Source organism: Panicum hallii, chromosome 9 (assembly GCF_002211085.1).
Source record: "Panicum hallii strain FIL2 chromosome 9, PHallii_v3.1, whole genome shotgun sequence".
NCBI classification, from domain to species: domain Eukaryota; kingdom Viridiplantae; phylum Streptophyta; class Magnoliopsida; order Poales; family Poaceae; genus Panicum; species Panicum hallii.
Genome location: NC_038050.1, coordinates 10,441,309 through 10,455,717, shown reverse-complemented (window position 1 = coordinate 10,455,717; position 14,409 = coordinate 10,441,309). Strand labels below are relative to the sequence as shown.

At 45.5% G+C, this 14,409-nt stretch overlaps 2 protein-coding genes across 2 annotated transcripts; one reads left to right on the top strand and one right to left on the bottom strand.

The window, feature by feature from the left end:
- Positions 1–6,797: 6,797 nt before the first annotated feature.
- On the top strand, positions 6,798–8,176 carry LOC112876880. The gene has a single exon (XM_025941059.1). It carries the CDS (start codon positions 6,834–6,836, stop codon positions 8,025–8,027), a length of 1,194 nt encoding a protein of 397 aa, XP_025796844.1. The 5' UTR covers positions 6,798–6,833; the 3' UTR covers positions 8,028–8,176.
- Positions 8,177–11,351: 3,175 nt separating this feature from the next.
- Positions 11,352–13,549, bottom strand: LOC112872652 (LOB domain-containing protein 37-like). The gene is made up of 2 exons (XM_025935720.1): positions 13,077–13,549; positions 11,352–12,291 (listed from the first exon to the last, which is right to left on the bottom strand). The coding sequence occupies exons 1-2, from the start codon at positions 13,258–13,260 to the stop codon at positions 11,756–11,758; spliced, it is 720 nt and encodes a 239-aa protein (XP_025791505.1). The 5' UTR covers positions 13,261–13,549; the 3' UTR covers positions 11,352–11,755.
- Positions 13,550–14,409: the final 860 nt, after the last annotated feature.

The window sequence follows — 14,409 nt, the reverse complement described above, 5'->3', positions numbered from 1 at the left end:
ATGAGATGAGGCCGGCAGGAAGCACACATATATAGTATCAGTTTGGGGAACTTTGAGTTCCCCATGATATGGGCGCCAGCAACCGCATCCTCTGACCAAAGGCATGGTTCATCTCTTTGGATTTTTTTTTCTTTCCACAAAGATTCCTAGAGTTTTAAATTTGACCATGTCAGTTAATTGAACCACCATAAGAAACAAAAAAGGAACTCATAAATCAGTGTAGTTACGGTTTTACAATTTAAACTCTCTTTTACTTCTTTTACGCTTTTGAATAGCTGTATGCCCAAGAGGTAAAATAAAAGGAGAGAAATTTTAATCTTATCAGTCACGTGGCCTTCAAAAATTCACAAACACCATATATGTCTTAATGGAACTGCGGTGGAACTATTTAGATATCCTCAATAGCAACTCCAGCAATATTTCCTAAATAAGACCCTCTAAATGCTAAATTGCTAAATGGGGGTTGCCTCTATTCTTTTAGGGCTTCCAAATTTTCTTTAACTCCAGCAATAACCCTCATATTTTTAACCTGCCACCAAACAAACTGCTGCAAAACCATAAGCATGATGAATTTATTTGGGCATAATCTAAATGCTCGAGCGGGGCTAACTCAGCTAGCTAGGCCTTTAATGGCTATTAGGTAGTGAAAACAGGTAAAATCGGTTAAGCACATTCTCAGCCGGTTGTTTTCACATTGAAGCTGAGTGGAGTTGGACTTTTTCAACAAAATACCTTTAGGATGGAATATTGGCATCAAAATGACATTTGTGGTGGTTTTTATTATCTACTTTTAAAATAAATATTGTAATATTAGAGGGTTATTCAAACAACTAGTATCATCTCTTCTGAAATTTATTAATATTTAATTTATTCCGAGATCTTCAACATAAACTAATATGTTCTCATGATCTTGATATATTTAACTATCATAACACTCGTTAAACTAATATTTTCTTGATTTTGAGAACCTTAACTACCATAGTTAATTTTGAGCCCATGGCTAGAGATATTCTTCCAACTCAAAACATATGGAGATGCTTCTTCCAAGCGAAAAAAAAGAACTCGTAATTTGGCTTGATTGATACCATAAGCATCCACGTCGTAGGTAGTATAGCATTAAGCACTATTCTGACAACTAATATAATTCTGAATAAAATAATGATTCCTTGATTTTGATATCTCCAACTATCATTTCTTCAAAGTAAACTAACATTTTCTTGATTTTGATATCTTTAACGATCACATTCAGCTTTGCGTTGCTTGCTACGGCAGTGGCTTGGTGCGGGTGGTGTCTTCTCTTTTTTTCTTCTCCTCCTTCGTCTTTTTTTATAAGGGCGTCCTCTCTCTGTATCGGTTGCCAAACGTAGATACCTCCTAGGTCTCTTGCTGGTCTGCTGGAGGCCTATTAATTGGTTTCATTTCTAAAAGTTTCAGCAGGAAAAACATTCTAGTACTATTCTATAAAACCCAAATGCAATTCAAAATTTCTTTAGTTCGTGGGGTATCCGCATTTGACGAACTTGCTCACATTTCCTTCGACTGCTGAACATCTCTGGGCCATCTGATTCAACATCCTCAGATCCTGGCCCCTTCGCTTCAGCCCCCGACTGCCACGGTCATCGCACGAATGCACGATGCGCCGGCGGCGGATAGGCCGGAGAGGAGGATAGTGGGTAGTAACAGTAATGGATTTCATCCTCGCCGCCTTGCCGGTCTGGTCCGATCCCACTCCACACCTTGCGCCCTCTCTGCCTCCACGGCCTCACCGTCCGTCACCGACGGTTTCTCTCCTCCCTATCTCCATGACCCGCGAGCGCCCCCTTCCGTTTCCTTGTCGCCGTTGAACTCTACGCCGCCTGCGCCGGCTCCGCGATTGGGGGCGTCGTGGACCACCGAGATTGCCGCCACAAAATTGGCTGCTGCCGGACAGTGCTGAGCTTCTCCCCCGGCTTTGGTATCAAGTAACTGTATTTCTGGCTTCTGGCTAATGTGCATCTAAGCATCTTCAGTTTCTCTTGTCTCTTCGAATTGCTGATGTCGCTGTTCCTTGAGCATGCACAACGCTGAGAATTCCATCCACTTTTACCAGTACGGCAACAAACAGTAAACAAGCACTTGCTTGATAAGCTAATGTTTTGGCAGTCATCAAAACTGATCGCTGTTTGATATAGAGCAGACAGTAGGACTCCCAGCGGGCATTTTGGCCTTTTACCGTGTATGTAGATGTAGATGTACAAGCTGTTCAGATGTATGCTTTTCTTAATAATGTATACTCCCTCCGTCCTGAATTTCTGTCGATTTCTCTAGGCAAAATTCCTGCCTTCAGAAGGAATTATGTCAACTGTTGACTGAATGCATAATTTTTGAGTTAGAATGACTGAATGAGGCTATTATATTTTCGTTTTTCCAAGCTTAGTCAGTTTCTGTTATTCCAGTAACTTTATCTTGGACATGTGTATTAATTTATTGGAGCGGGTAACCATGGAATGAAAAGCAAGAGTGCAGCAGATGAAACGGCATACCTACTGCTATGCATATCTCATGCTGTGGATGGAAATAATTTTTTTTGTTTTACAACTTTATATGAGATGCCACTTGGAGCAAAACGAACTAAAGTTGATTAATAAATCTGATTGAAGCACATTATCTGTTCATCACATTGCTCACTGTTGTGTGCCAATTGTCGTCATCTTTGGTACTCAACCGTCCAGTTGGACAGCTCAGACCTGATCATTGTATTAGGTGATGTATGTATTACTACCATTTAATTACTCATGATAAAACCTTGCTGACCACCCTCATATGTCTTTTCCTTGTCATGGTTCAAGTAGAAAGGTGAAAAGCTTTGTGAAGTAGTGATCAAGTGCCTAAAAGTTGAGGTGTGAATGCAGAGTGTAGAGTCTAGCTCTTTGATGGTCTTGGCCAATAATAAACCTGGAGATCTCAATTTGCTTGACTATGTCACGCTCAAAGGGTAACTAGAATTGGCCAATACAAATGCGTGTGGCAGTTGAAAAGGACATGAAAAACGAACCAAGTCTACTGTTGTCAAAAACAGAAAGCAACAGTCTAGCTCTTTCTTGTGTCGAATGAAAGAGATGGACTCCAGGGACAGTAGTTCAATCCCATAACAGTATTACTAACTCATATATCTTGCACTATATTTTCACTTCTCTCTTCTTGAGATATTGTGGGCGCCTGTAAGGTAAAACAAGCCAGTGGTTGATGATTCACAGCATTTTACAGAATTCGTGTAATGGTCTCTCAAGCCTATCTTACGTATTAAGGCTCTCTTTGGCACAACTTTTTAGATGGCTTCACGGAGAGCTTCACTTGAAGCTGTGCCAAATAGATATTTTTGCTAGCAGCTTCATCCACGAAATATCTGGTGAAGCTATTTCTGGCTTACACTAGGGAAAAGGAGTCGGAAATCGTAGCACACAGCTTCTCCGGCAGGCCCACGTTTCACCAAACGATTTTGAGAACACCTTCAGCTTCACCAGAGAAGCTGCTTCAGGAGCCGTTTTAAGAGAATCTGAAGCTATGCCAAACTGGGGACTACTGTTTTGGGGCAGTGAGGATTGTACGCCGCCTATATTTTGTAAAAAAAGAAGAAGATTTCAGATCATTTCTTTTAGTTTTTATATGCATTAACATACCAATATTTCGAACATAAAGTCCTTCAATCTAAAAGATTGTAACATTAAAACCCTACACATAATGATCAAGGTTCCTACTAATCACTCAAGTTCCACGGTTGGTCTGCAAGCACTGATTTTATCCTGAACTAAATTACATCCGATCCAAGTCACTATCGCTTATGCATGATTGACCTTTCGTGCTTGTCTCTTCACTATGGCTTCTGCATAATCAGACCAGATTCAGATGAAACCACCAACTTTTGGCTAAAAGGAGCTGTGGCTTTGCCGCATCGGATACACCGTCATTATCTGGATAATTTTGTCAGGCATGACAGCTACAAACAGAGGAGGTGAGAAAGCGTTGCTGGTTTATAACAAATAAGGAACGTAACAAAGCAAAACATGAAGAGAGTAAGGCAAGAGTTTTCTAATAGCTGTAAACCCAGGAATCCACCCTATGAATTACTGTCATATCTATTCTTGTTTAAATCTGTCTCCTTAGCAACCATCCAACGTGCCTCGTGAGTTGTGATCATAAATTAATTTGCTTCAAAATTAGGGCGCAACTTGTGTGTAGATAGAATTGGTTGGAATTATTGGTCATGCCAGGAGTGATGCCATATGTGCAAAATTTTAATCGGAATTCAAAAAACTATGTAAAATATGATGCCTGGAATGGGTTTAGATTTATTCATCTTATAGAATAGCTGGATTAATTTTAAATTATAAATAAATAGATTTAGATATGATGTTGTTATTTGGTTTCTAGAACCTATGCTCCAAATACTATAAAAATAAAATAGTTTTGTATTGCAATGTAGAATAAGCAGATTTTATTTATGAGAAGTTTGTATTGCAATATGGAATAATAAGCAGATTTTTATTTATGAGAAGTTACGGCTCCTGCTTCCTGGAGCTGTATATGCAGATTCATCTATTTTTTTTCAGTACCAAAGCTAATAGAAGGATTTTGTTAATTTTAACATGTTTTCAAACAGAACGTGGTTTTACAACTCACTCCAAAAGTTGATTAAGACCGACTAGCCCAGCCTATAAGTATGCAGGGTAGCTCGAACATGACATGTATATGTAGATTATATTAAGTCTGGCTAGTTTATGGCTGGTGCAATGTGGGAAGTAAATTTCCTTCCAGAGTCCTTCGACGTAGGAACCCAAGTGGATTGTAATTATTCAATGGAGCAATTTGCATCAAGTTAGGCTACTTGACCAATTCAAGCCCACAAGATACCAGGTAATAAACAATTAAGTTTGGCTTCACCTAAAAGTTTTGGAAATAATAAGACATCAAGTAGCAACCAAAAGATGAAATTTGGACGTATTATGGACCTTGTCAAAGCTTCAAAGTTTGATAGAGACGTCAGGGTCCCTTTCTCTTTGCATTTTTCCCACTAGTCTGCCAATCACACCATGCATACTAGTAAATTAATCAATAAGTTAATGAAGTAATAATGCATTCAAATAAACCAATAGATAAATTCAGATGCATTACTTTTAAATTTCAAAGTTATTTTCACTGCTGTTTTGTTGTTCACACAAAGCTTTAATTGTAGCTTATCCTTTTCTACTTCAATCAAATCTGAAATGCATTCTCTTAGCGTTACTTGGGACACATATAGATTTTGAAGTTATTTGGTAGTATATATGGCACGCACGAAACAATAGTGACATGGCATGTTACCTTGCAATCTATGCTGATCCACCAGCCACGCTATCTCCCTATTGTGCTCACTATATATCGAATTTAAATGGTGCAAAGTGGCAATTGAACCCCAAATAAAGGTCCAGGAGAAGGGGCTGAAACAATTAATAATAATGATAAATTTATGAAAGTAATTCCACTGCAAGATTTTTAACTATTGCCAAGAGTTTTACTTGGGAACTCCATTCCATATTATTTTCCCTCTCCAATGGGTGACGGTATCAATTCCCCGAGAGCAAAACAAGAATTCCCTACTAACTATTACCGACCAACAATTCCAGACGAAACAACCTGAATCCCGTTTGATTGAGTGTTGATTTTGATATATGATACATGGAATATGGAGTTTCTTGTGACTACATGATGAAACTTAAGTGTCCTAACCTTTCTTGTATGTCTCTTTCAGGTTGGACAAAAATAAACAGATGCATGTACCCTGCACGAGACGCTAACGAAACACTAGACTAGAGGTCGCTTTCAGTTGAAAATCCTGAAAAAGATGTGTGCCATTAGTCGTGGCTAACTGATATCCAAAGTTAATATGCGTGAAACTATATGTGTACTAAAAAGTTTAGTTTTAACTGCTCCGATGGCTGTTTTATGGGACTCTCGTGAAGAAAAGAGAAACATTGTTTTGAAAGTTATGGACAAGATTCAAGTACTGAATTTGGCCGGATTCCACGAATATAACACCATGTGTTCCAGAGAAATAAAGTTGTAGTTTAAGGATAATTTAGTTATAGTATGTGTCTTTTCAGTTATGACTAGGTACTCGACCTATCAAAAGGGAAGAGGAGAATGCGTAAAGTGGAAATGTAAACTATGTCTTGTACAACAGGAAAGCGCCATGTGTAAAAACTTGTCTCTAGGAATATATGCTTGCATAATTCACATGAAAAATACACAACAATAATATGAACAGAGCACTAGCTTCCCTTAAGAAACTGGTGTCTCCTTTTCATTTTCTCTCCACACCCATCGTTCCAGTCCTTGTTCCATATAGGCTCTACTTTCTGTCTAACCCGGACTACTATACTTTGTCAAGCCCAAGAAGTCTTGTCAGACCCTACATGTGTGTTAAACTTTCGGACCAGGACATTATCAGCCAAAGTTTATGACGATTATTTAACTGCAAAGTTCTGCAATTCCAGGCTTTATCTGGCCCGAAATTTACATATCAGGTTATAATTAAGTCACACCAACGTTGGTCGGGTCTAAGAATTTGCAGCCTCTTCCTCAGCGGCTTCCATTTGTAAAGCTCCCAAGAGTCCAAGGCACTACCCGTCAAGATTCAGGAGCAACAGGCAACGCGTTCACTGTTTGCGCAAGCAACTATGAAGCCATTTCATCCTCCATTCTTTTTCCTCAGAGCATTGCTCCACACCCTTATTTATACTCTGTTCACCCACCTCATACCTGGCAGCAAGAGTGTTTCACCTTCACCGTATCTCCAATAAAGCTCGAGGTAAACCATGGCGCTCAAGCGCAAGGCGTCTCCCGGCTTGGCCGACGACCTGATGATCTCCTGCGGCGGCGGCCGTAGCCACGCGTCGTCGAACACCTTTGCGCCAGCACCGGCGTCGAGGGAGTCGTGGGCGGAGGCAGTGGGCGCGGTGGCGGCGGCGCAGCGGGGTCGGAAGCGCTTCGTCGGCGTGCGGCAGCGGCCATCAGGGCGGTGGGTGGCCGAGATCAAGGACACCATCCAGAAGATCCGGGTGTGGCTCGGCACCTTCGACACGGCCGAGGAGGCCGCGCGCGCCTACGACGAGGCCGCCTGCCTCCTCCGCGGCTCCAACACCCGCACCAACTTCTGGCCCCGGGCTGCCGGCGCCGCCGCGCCCGCCGCCGCAGTCTTCACGCTGCAACACCCGCCGCCGCCGTCCGCGCTGCCCTCCAAGGTCACCAACCTTCTCCTCCTCCGCCTCAAGAAAGCACGCAGCAGTGCCGGCGCCGTTACACTTGCACAACAAGAGGCGCCGGTGCAACACCGGCAAGCTCAGCAAGGGTACGGCGGCCAAGACGAGTACAGCTTCCAAGTCGACGACTTTCTCAGCTACGACGGCGCCTCCGACGAGCTCCAAGTCGTGAAGCACGAGGTGGCGTCCAACTGCTCCCAGGAAGCGGAGGACGATGGCGACGAGGAGGTAGGCGGGGAGGAGGACGAGGCGCCCTTGGACTTCGGGTTTATGGACAAGCAGCCATCGCCGGCCAGGGAGGTCGACGACGCGGGGCCGCTCTACTCGCCGTTCGAGATGGTGGCAGACGAGCTCGGTTGCACGGCGGAGGTGGAGCCGTCGGGGCCGATCAACGAGGTGATGAAGAGGATGAAGTACGAGAGGAAGATTTCCGCGTCTCTCTACGCGCTCAGCGGGGTGTCGGAGTGCCTCCGCTTGCGTCTCGGCGACGGCGGCGACCACGTCGGTGCCGGGAGGCACGAGCTGGCGCTCTCCGGCCTGAGGGACGCGTGCAGGAAGCAGCAGGAGCAAGAAGTTGTAGACGAGGGAGGCAACGCCGTTGGCCATGAGGAGAGCTCGAGCTGCAGCAACAGCATCTCGTCGGAAGCGGCGAGCTCGTCGCCGGAAGCAGCGAGCTCTCGGCAGGAGGCGAAAGCTGCCGAGAGCGACATGCTTCTGTGGAGCTCCCTCGATCTGCCTCCTATTTGCTAAATTTTATTGTTATAGAAGTGTTTAAGTTTTTTTTACCATAGTTAGTTGTACTAGAATTTGTCGTATTATTTTGCCAACATATGTTGAGGGTATACATCAGGAGCCCTATTCCTCGGGTCATATAGTTTGGCTTCTTACTTTTATATAATCTCCTGGGAAGTGATACTTTTTCTTCCAGAAGAATTGATAAGAACCAATTTTAATGAAAACATATGGCTTAATTATCATTTATGATTAAAAAAATATTTAACTAAAATCATCACCAGCAGTCCCTCTTTTCCCAGTAAACTGCTAGTATTGGGAAAATAAATGCACGCATCGAGAGTTCAGCCTATCCCAATACAATCGGTTTCCTTCCCACGTTTCTTTTTTCCCGACGTTTTCACTCCCACGTCCGGAACTGCGCCGCCGCCGGGCATCTATCGCCGCTGGGGTTCCCACCGGCCGTCCCCACCGTCCGAGCACCTCCTGCCGCCCACAGACCCCCCTCGCTACCTGCGCCCCGTTTGAGGTGGGAGCAGCCCACGCCACCACCACCAGCGGCCTGTGCACGGTGTGCCTGGGCGCCGCTTCTAAGCCTCGGCGGCGAGCGATTTGCCCCGCGATGGAGCAGCAGGCAGCCACGCACCGCCCCCTCCACTTGAGCCCGAGCTCAAGGAGTCAAGGTATTGAATCGTTTTGCATCAGTTGGTGAGCTCGCTTCTTGTACTGAAGAAACCAATGTTACAACTTCCTTTGGTTCAGTACTGCAGTTTGAAATTGTGTGTGCGAGGCTATTTTCACAACGAAATCTGCTAATCTGCTGTAAGATGTAAAATCTACCGTTCACTATTGCAGTATATATATGCTTACGTGCTTACAATGTATATATATTCATACTGTTCATGTACATGGACATAGAGAAATAGAGGAGAATTAATTATTGGAAAATGTTTATTGATAGACTACAAAAGCAACTTCCCCAATAACCCTAAAATTGATATTGGGACATCTCCCAATATCCGTTATTGGAAAAGGATTATTGGGGAACTGCGGGATCTCCCAATCCAACTACTATATTGGGAGAATTTGTGTAAAAGTTGTGCTCCAGCGATCCCCTTTATCTTTTCTTTTTCCAATAATTATTAGAACAAACAATAATCCATCGAAACTCTCTCCAAATAAAGGGAGAGTTGAAGCTCTTCCAATTCGGTAGTTGATTTGTGATGAGATAATTGGGGAACTGCAAAAGCAACTCTCGCAATAATCATAAAAGAATTATTAAGATGTCTCTATTAGATGGTTATTGGGAAAGATTTATTGAGAAATTGCTGAAGATGCTCTGATAAAAGCCTAATAAATCAATATCTATATTAAACTATAAATCCATATGGTTCTTGCCGAGAATCGAAATTTGTAGCACTAGAATACCGGGAATGAGTATATAGAGCATCTCCAAGAGACTCTCTATATCTTTAGGAATAGAGATTTTGATTAAAAAAAATTATCCTCCAACAACTTCTTCAATTGGATATCTAAATATAGACCTGCTCTATTCAAAATTTCTCGCTAGGCAAAGATGGAGAACGAGAATTGCTCTCTAGATTGCACACAAGATATAGAAAAGCTCCGATTTGAAGAGCATAAAGATATAAAAAAATAATTTTTATTTAAATGACTCTCTAAATGATGATTTAGAGAGTAGATTTTAGAAAACGTGTTGGAGGTGCCCTAAGCTTTTTCTATGCAGAAGTTGAGGTCACATGTTATACATCAGGATACTGGAAAAGATAAAAATGCTTATGGTTACCTGCTAAGAAATCTGTATCTGATTGTCGTTTCTATACAATTATGATGTTCTGCTCTTCTGCAAATCTGTGTGCTTGAAGCACGCATGAAAACCTGGGGATGACCATATGGTGATCTAGGTTAAGACCCTCGGATCAAGGAAAACATCGTTTTGTATATCAACATGTTCGCTAAAATCCAGCCCTGTATAATGGGGACTGAGGTTCGCTGCACTTTGTGCTGTCCCGAGAATGCTTTCTGGGTACACAGACACAGTGAGCTGACGTGAGCTCTGGATGCATGTGTGTTTCTGACCTGCTGGTCACTAGATATGATTTGTGTCTTTGGATATATGAACCATCCAACATCATACATCAAAAAAAATAAGGACTGCAGTCATATGAGCTTGTACTCGGTGCCTTACTCCCTACACTACGCACATTACAGTGAGCAGGACTGCACGCGAGTCTGAGGAGGACCCAAAGACTACGCATGAGCGAGCAGGGGGGCCATGGACATTGACGTTGGGCCAACTATGTCACGGATGCTCATAAATCATCATGGCCCGAGAACGTCAAGGAGTCCACACAGCCTCTCGGCCTCGCACCCATCAGGCTTCACGTGGTATGCGACCATGACGCCCGGGGCGACGGTGACTGATGCTGCCAGCTGAATTGCTTTGCTGCGCGACGCTGGTGGTGGATAGCAACGCACACTAGCAGAGTAAGGTTATTGGTGGCATGGCAACTGTATCTAGCCACTAGCCAGGCCCTCCTCCGCGCCCGGTGCCGACGACGATGCTGGTCAAGGCCATGCGCGATCCAGAAGTAGGGCGTGGAGGTCCCCGGCGGGAGCCACCGCCCCCGTGTGCGTCGCTTGACTGGACGGATCGAATAGGTTCTAGGCGGTGACGGTCGCCGGCGGCGGTAGGCTGCGTCCTGAATTCTGCCCCGTCTCTTGGGCGTCGTCTAGAGCCGCTGTTTCCTAGCTGCATCACACTCTCGACCATATGCAGACGGCATGCGCGCCTGAATATTCTCGCTCCGGCCGTATGCTCTGGAAAGATCAAATGTTTTCTTTCTATTTTTCTAGGACGGAGAGGTGGTTTTGTTTTGCGCGTAATCTTTTCCTGGGAGGTGTTTGGTTGACTCGATCTGTTTGAGCGCCAGAAATGCTACGATAATTTAGAGGATCAAGTGTGTCGACCAGAAACATAGGTTGGACCTAAACCAGGAAAGCCAGATTGTATTCTTCTGGGAGCCGGATTATAGTAATTGAGCATTATAAGGCCGGTTGCCGAGACAAAGGAATCATTGCCTTTTGCCTTGCATTTTTTCTTATCGCTTATTTGGAAATTTGAAATCTAGATTTGGAAATTTGGTGATTCATACCTATACAATGAAAGTAGCTTCGGAATTCAAAATTTTCATTTGAAATAAATAGTTTAAAATTCCCAATAACTTGTGTTCCAGTTCCAACCTGGCGCTGACGGCTGGTAGCACAAAAAAAAAGGATAGATGTTTCAAACTGAAAAAATGAAACATTAATTTTCCAGTCTCATGAATTTCCCATTCCTTCATTTTAGATTTCTGCCCCTCCCAAGATCAAAAAAAGGAAAACCTTGAATTGCAAATAAGGCCTTGGTTCTCTCAACCTGATCGAGATACGGACCTTACAAACAGCTCGATGTTAATCCGATCCACCTATGCATCACGCACCCTTTGCTACACCAGCCCATGTTTTCTCTAGCGAACCAACACGCTCGTTAATTCACCAGCTGAACCCGCTCGAATCAGCTGGCCGGATCGCTTCAAATCCATTTTCACACCCCCCAAAAAAAAGCTTAGTTTAACCACCACCGACCGATTCCTGCAACTAATTACCACACCCTGGTGAATTCTCTCTACACAGTTACACATCTTCTTACAAGGAAGAAAGAAGAAGGGCGATGGTACGGTCAGTCAGTTGAAGAGGTTCAGCAGCGCCGGCGCCCTGGCCGCCTCCACGTCGCCGGTGGCCTGCAGGTCCTCGCACGTCGTCGTGGCGGAGTACTCGTCCGACGCGCCGCCACCGCCGCAGCCCCGACGCCCTGATCCCGCCATCGGCGACGCCGGCGTCAGGCAGAGGTCCAGCTCGCACGACTGCAGCAGCCCCGGCGGCGGGTTCTGGCAGGCGCAGCAGGCGGGCACGGCGGCGGCGTTGAAGGCGAGTCCGCCGTTGTTGTTCCTTCTGCGCTTCCTGGACGGCGCGGAGGAGGAGTTCTCGGGCGAGGAGGAGGACGCGGCGGCGGCGCCGACGTTGCCGTAGAGGCCGTCCATGTCGCGGTCCGTGAACGCGGCGGGGATGGTGGAGAGCGCGCGGAGGGACTCGCCGCGGAGGACGGCGTCGGCGGCCGCCTGGCAGAGGTCCCAGTTGCCCGTCCACATGAGGCCGATGGCGCCGCTCACCGGGTTGATGGTCCGCCCGCAGGCCTCGTACAGCAAGGACCGGAACAGGGCTGCATCCATCCACATGGGCATGGCACGTCAGTTAACTGAACCTAACCCCAAATGCATACGCAATGAACATTTTTTTTTTCTTTTGCACACAATGAACATGATGCGGCTAAAACTTTTTTTAATGAAATCATGACTAAAAAATAAGAATGCAACTGCTTTAGTTTAATTTCTTTACAGGGCCAAGGAAGGATAGAACTATAGAAGGTATTAGCCGGCTTTGTGTGAAGTAATTGACTGGCTCTTTAGTTACGCCAGCAGTCAGGAGTCATGCACAGTTCAGAGTCAAATTAAAAGTTTATTACTTATCAAATCACGACTACAAAATCCCATCAGCCTATTAATTAACTAGCATATCTGCCAGAAGCCCAGAACACAAATATATTCGAGTCGGTTCGGTGAAGTAGCATTGGGTTGGGCCTGGCCGAAAAAAAGGATTCTGCTTTTGTGGCCTTTGTCCCATGGGGCGTCGGAAGGCCGCGTAACGCCATAAAGAAATGTTAAAGAGAACGATGGTACTTGAGCAGATACCTTTGTGGACAGGTCAGGTCAGGTCTCGTCTATTCTCTTCAAGAAGATAACATTATTGTTGCTTGGTCTAGATGAAAACAAAGCACCAGCAGTTAACTGCAGACACTAAGACTACTTATATTACTATGGCACGATCAACCGGGACTGTAATTACTTTTATCTAGATGATGATACTATATGTCTACCGATGGAGTAGCTAGCTGATAATGGAGACACGGATGAGTAGTAGTATATCAGGCTGTTGGTTAGTGGTTACCTGGGCGGTGGTGCAGCGGGACGGCGGCGAGGGAGGCGACCAGGCCGGCGCGGCCGAAGAACTTGGCGACGAAGACGGTGGCGTTGGCCTGCGGCTGCGCGCCGTCGATCCACTCGATGCTGGGCCGGAGCACGCAGGCGTCGCTGCAGCCCTTGCGCAGCACGCGGCAGCCGTTGCAGCTCATCTCACTGCTAGCTTCACCTTCGTTCTAATCTTTTCCACTCCCTCAGCTCCTCCACCGTCCTCAGCTCAGCCTAGCGGCGGAGCGACGCCGCCGTGTGCGAGATGATCTCGAGACGACGTGCGACGCGCGCGGAGAGGAGACGGAGAGCTGCTGCTGCTGCTGCAGATAGTAGTGCCCTGTAACGATCGAGCTCTAGCTGTCGGCAATGGAGACAGGAAGGAGCCAAAAAAATGGCCAAGCTCTGGTGGTGTGTGAACCGAGTTAGACGACCAACAGCTAGTGGCTAGGAGAGGAGGAGGCCGGGGGTGGCCGCTTATATAGAGGAGTGGAGGCGGTCCTCCGGGGTGTCAGGGGGCAGCAGGCCACGGGCTGCTCAGGCCTGGGAGGAGGAGCGAGGAGATGTTCTATCGGCTGCCACAGATTGGGGTTCCGCTCCAATGACATTGGCGGTCGTTGGCGCCTGCGTGTTGCCGCGACACCCCACTGTCTGCTCTATCGTCACTTCCTCAGGATCCTCTACGCATGCGCAGAGACAACCATCACACACACGCGCCCAGCATGGCCAGATTCAATTCAGTGGCTAGTTGCATGTTTGGTTGCCGACGTCCTTGTGTACAACTGTGGGGCTGGAATAGTGGAACAAGGTGCCGACCTCCCCTCTACATGAACAAGTAATTAACCTGTACTATATGAAATGTATGCTTTTAGTACCTATGAAACGACGATAATCATGTCAAGATGGCCTTTCCTCCTCCCACATTATTCCTGGGAGTATCTGTGTTGGAAATCAATTCACATGGTCTTGTTAGTGGCGGAGGGTCGATCAAGGACTCATTATAGTTCTTTTTGCCTAATGTGCACATTTATTAATTTTAAGAAAAATTTAAGTAGCTTGTAAATGGATCTTTTCATTGTAGGGGGCATGGCCCCTTTAGCATACCTGCAGCTCCATTGATAGCTCGGTATGCTGTTTTTTTTTTTCATTTGTGCACCATTAAACTTACGGTTACGATAAGGCATTGCCTAGCCTAATGGTGTAAATGGATAGTAGACATTATAATAGACAACAACTGCAGTTACAGTGGTGGTGTGCGCAAGAAAACATCACACGGTTATTGAATGGCACGTGGTCGCAAACAACAGATTCCA